General features: G+C 44.8%; 1 protein-coding gene across 1 annotated transcript in view; it reads right to left on the bottom strand.

The window, feature by feature from the left end:
* Positions 1–4,868, bottom strand: part of SMIM13 (small integral membrane protein 13) — a 12,719-nt gene extending 7,851 nt beyond the window's left edge. The window contains exon 1 of the mRNA XM_010708356.3: positions 4,738–4,868. Coding sequence (XP_010706658.1) covers positions 4,738–4,813 — 76 coding nt within the window. The 5' untranslated portion in view covers positions 4,814–4,868. The remainder of the gene's footprint in view (positions 1–4,737) is intronic.
* Positions 4,869–4,874: the final 6 nt, after the last annotated feature.

Raw genomic sequence — 4,874 nt, forward strand, 5'->3', positions numbered from 1 at the left:
AAAAAAGTAGTGAGGCACCAGCACAGTTTGCCCAGAGGGGTGGGGGATGTCCCATCCCTGAGACATCCAAAGAGAGGCTGGATGGGGCTCTGAGCACCTGACTGAGCTGTAAATGTCCCTGCTCATTGCAGAGGAGTTGGGGAGTTGGACCAGATGATCTTTAAAGGTCTCTTCCAACTCAAATGACTCTATGATTCTAGCAAGTGATATGGAGTGCCACTGAGCAGTAACCTCTGCTTTCTCAGACAAAATAAAACTCGCTGAGAAGGGAAGAAAGTTGATGAAGTAACAGTGCAAGAGAGTTTGGAAGTCTGGCTTCTATTTCTGCCTTCACTATCAACTTCCTGAGCAGTCTTGCAAAATAGTTTTACCTCTGTCCCCATTGATTTAAAAATAGCTGCTATTCCAGCAGCAAAGACTAATTTAGGGCTGTGCTATTATCAGGCTGAGCCAGCCCCACATTCAATTATGTAAACGTCCACGACAGAAAAACTTCACATCCATGAAGAGGAAGTGCACAGTTCTAGATGCTGACATGACATTTGGGAAAGCAGAGTTCTGCTTCATGCTCTGTGTTTAATATCCTCTGTGACACAGCCAAGTTGCTAATTCTGTGCCTTTTAGAAAGATCCACTGCCCCAGAGTACTCAGCTATGAAGCTGATTAGACTGAAGAAGGCATGCACAGCTCAGAGCACTAGCAGCAGGCACCAGCTGATCTAGTGCTTGGTCCACCCAGCTCCTTAAGCCCCCTCCTGCTTAGTTGAGCATCCTCTAACACATTTCTGCTGACCGACAGCCAGGAAACATGCTCTGGCCCCACCTTCCATTTTTAACAGGTTGAAAACTCAGCTTGAAATGAAAAGATACCTTCTCTCTAGCTAGCCTAATCAGGCACGGCTCTGCTCGTCTTTAGAGATTGACTCATTTCACACGGTCACAAAACTGTCCAGACAAAAGCACTGAAATTCCTGAGGCAGAATTTAAGACTCTGCTGTTTTTCCACTTGCAACCAAGTTGCACACCTGTACCGGCAATTTGAGTCACACAACCTTTGTTTTAAGGTCATCTTCATCTCTTCAACACCACCCCTCTGGCCTCGCTCCCCAGACCAGACCAGCACCTGTCTGTTTGTTGCACTGAAGACACGTGTGTGCTTTCACCTGGCTCCACGTGTTAATCCGTTGGGAAAACAAACGCACAGTAAGCAGTGCTGGAATTCACCTCGGCTGGTCTTCTGTTTCACCCCATCTCCTTCGCTCTGCTCTCCTAGCAGCTGCAGAGGAGCAAGGAAAGCACTAAAGCGATGAGACCAGGAGAGAAACCAGAGCAAAGAAGTCTGACAGGATGGCAATCAAGTAGAAGCAATTTACCTTTGGCCCACTTTCAGAAGAGCGACTGAAAAACAGCTATGGTTATAGTCTCTGAATGGTTTCTGTGTCAAATGTGCTCAGTTTACAAATTCCACTCGCTGCAAACCCTACCCTTCCTTAACAAATTGAGATCCACATGGAAAATGGCAAATGCAAGCATCCAGAAGCGTTAAATGAATAAGAGACCCGATTTCTTCTGAAGTATTCCTAGAAACAAATGCCTAATTGCATATTGCAATGCATAATCATTTGCTTTTCACACGGCTGATGAACTGATCCTCATAACTTCCAATATTTTGTGCTCTGAATCTTTATCTTCAGAAAAATTTTGAACTCGACGGGATGTGTGCTGTGAAAACTTCAACAGTGGGAAGGATTTCACGTTTGTGATCCGTAACAAATTCACACCATCGTGGGACATCTCCTGGATGCTTCAGTACATTGCTCTCTGCAAGCATTCACACCACAAGTCCTCCTATATAGGCCACTCAAAACCCAAGCGACAGCTCTTCAGTCTCTTGACCCTGTAAGCCCTTTTCTGAGACTGTTAAATACCTCTCATCAGATGGCTATAAAACATTCTTATCAGCTTAAGTTTATTCAAGCTTATATTCAACCGCTGTGGCGTCAGGTTTGTAAACTAATTTTATGCCTCACTGGCTGGCATTTACTCATATCCTGTCACACAGAGCGCTCATCTCCTCAGGACGCCAGCAGGCTGTAAAGAACAGAGATCTATAGCTAAGAAGGCAGTAAGAAACCACCTATCACAGGCACAATTAGCTTGAAGGTAGCTTATATTCCAGTTAACAGCAGCCTTGACACAACCTCTGCTCAAATATTTTCCATTCATAGCCTTGGCACAAAAGCTGGAAGCATCCCACTACTAACTAATTAGTAAATGCAGTATAACACTGTGGGGAAAAAAAAGCATTACCAGCACAGCATGAATTGCTACCTAACCCTACCTAGTCACTTCTAACAGGGCAACAGTCAAAAAGCACCAGTCTCAAACCATTTAAAGCTTTCTGTGCTTAGTACCTTTAACATCTAGGTATGTTTTGGCAGCCTTTGTAAGAAGCTCTGATATTGTAACACTGACAGTATGGCTTAGATAAGTTGACAAACTTTTCTATTCTATTTCTTTTCTATGAACTTCAAAAGGTAAAAGTCTTGGCCTCCAAAATACTCTTTGTTAACAAGCTTGCCATTTTCCCCTTGTGTAAAAGAATAGTTTTTCCTTAGTTAAGCCTGTTGGCTGATCATTTAACATAATGTACTCCAGTTCCTCAGCAATAAAGCAATGGAACAACTGCTGCTCGATCACCTTTTACACACCCTTGGTTTTATAACTGTCATCCTCCCCCAGCCACGTATTTACCAGGCTAGACAGGTCTAACCTACTTAGAATCTCTTCATGCAGAAATCATTACATGGCTCTCACCACTCCATAAGAAAACTCTTGGGTTTTTCCTTTAAATAGTGAAATAGACAGGTGGAGACATAAGCACATGATAGATCCCTGTAGCAGTATAACAGCACTTCCTATTTTATACTGAACATCTAACACTGGATTTCCCTATTTTCTTTCGACAAAGAATTAGCATATTTCAGAGGAATGCTTGCAATGACAAATTAATCCCCTGCTAATCCTTTCTTCAAGATAGTAACAGTTCTGTTTGAACCCATTATATTAATTATCCCACATAATTTATGGGTGCACGTAATGCACACTTAGGTTCAAGCGCTGTTCCAAAAGAAATGCCTCCTATTTTATGATGTTGACCCCCGACATCAGAGGCAGATGGTGGTGGTGTGGCAGCAGCGGTTTTACCTTCCCACCAACACTCTGTTACATGTTGTCACCACGTAACAGACAGCAGCAGAGGGGCAGTCTGACATAAGGGCATCTGACATGGAAGTGCAGATGAAGCACAGGTGCATCATTGTATTCCTCCATGCAGAGGAAAAATGGCACCCGTGACACTCATCAACACTAGCTGAACACTTCTAGAGGCTGAACAGTGGATGTGAGCACAGTGAGGTGGTGCGTAATGAGTTTCAGCACTGCTAACAGTGATGTGAAAGATAAGTCACATTCCAGATTTCCACAGATCTCTGCGAGTCCAGCATGCAGGCTCTTGTTCATGACTGGTGAAAACACACAGCTAATAGTGCTGTCCACATTAGAAAGCAGTGGTTTGTAGATAAGAATTTGCTCTATCAAATAGCGTTATTGTTCTCTTTATGTTGTAGCTGCCATGGAAATAAATAAGAGGCAATACTTTTAGAGTGACCACAGACGTTAACACTGCATTCCTCCTATCATTTCATTATCCAGTCTCTTGATATTGCAAAATCTTTCCGTAATGCTTCACAGCTTTGAGTACAACCAACTTTTTAAAGCATCAGGTGTCAGCAGACTCTTCATTTGCCTCACTATGTTTTCAAAAATCACTTACAAATCCACCAGGAGTCACTTTTTTAATCTCAGGAATGCATGATACTGAAGCATAGTTGAGTTCAGTGTTGGTGGCCTTCATTTTTACTTCTTTTTAAATTCCAAGTTCAACACATTGATCACATCACCCCCACACACTACATCAATGCTTCCTTCCAACAACACCCAAAGACCTGTAAAGTTGTCCCTATCATTTATATAACCTTTTTCTCTACATCTAGAAAGTATACGTTCCAGAAAGTCCTCTTTTTCTTTGTTTATTTTTTTATACGTGGAACCAAGCATTGCTCTCAGCCAACACAGAATCACAGAATGGTTAATGTTGGAAAAGACCACTGAGATCATTAAGTCCAACTGCCAACCCACCCCCACCATGCCCACCAACCACGTCCCGCAGTGCCACATCCACACAGCTCTTGACCACCTTCAGGTGACTCCACCACCTCCTTGGCAATCTGTTTCAGATCCTCATCACTCTCTCCGAGAAGAAATCTTTCTTAATTTCCAATCTGAACGACTCCTGGTGCAACTTGAAGCCATCGCCACCTGTCTGACCACCAGTTATGTGGGGGAAGAGGGCAACCCACACCTTGCTACAGTGCCCTTTCAGTTGTAGAGAGCGGTAAGGTCTCTCCTGAGCCTCTTCATCTCCAAGCTAAACAATCTCAATTCCCTCAGCAGCTCTCCATCAGACCCTTTCGTTTCCTCAAGCCAATGTACAGAGATGTGCCACCAGAGCCTGCGAACACAGCAGACAGGCCACAGAAACACAGAGCTCGCAAAAGTCCCCCCAGATCATCGATATTTCCCCACTGGACCACGTCCGTCCGTACAACACCGACACGTTTCTTCAACGCCTCCAACCACGCCGCACAGCGACGCCGGCGCCGTTTTGGGCACTCACCGCACAGCATGAAGAGCAGCACGCAGGCCAGTGTTGCCACGATCACCAGCAGGGTCAGCCCGATGCTCTGCCACATGCTGCCGGGCCCTTCCCCGCCGCCACGAGCGGGGCCCGATTCCCGACGGCGGCTCGGCGGC

This window comes from Meleagris gallopavo, chromosome 3 (assembly GCF_000146605.3).
Source record: "Meleagris gallopavo isolate NT-WF06-2002-E0010 breed Aviagen turkey brand Nicholas breeding stock chromosome 3, Turkey_5.1, whole genome shotgun sequence".
Lineage (NCBI taxonomy): Eukaryota > Metazoa > Chordata > Aves > Galliformes > Phasianidae > Meleagris > Meleagris gallopavo.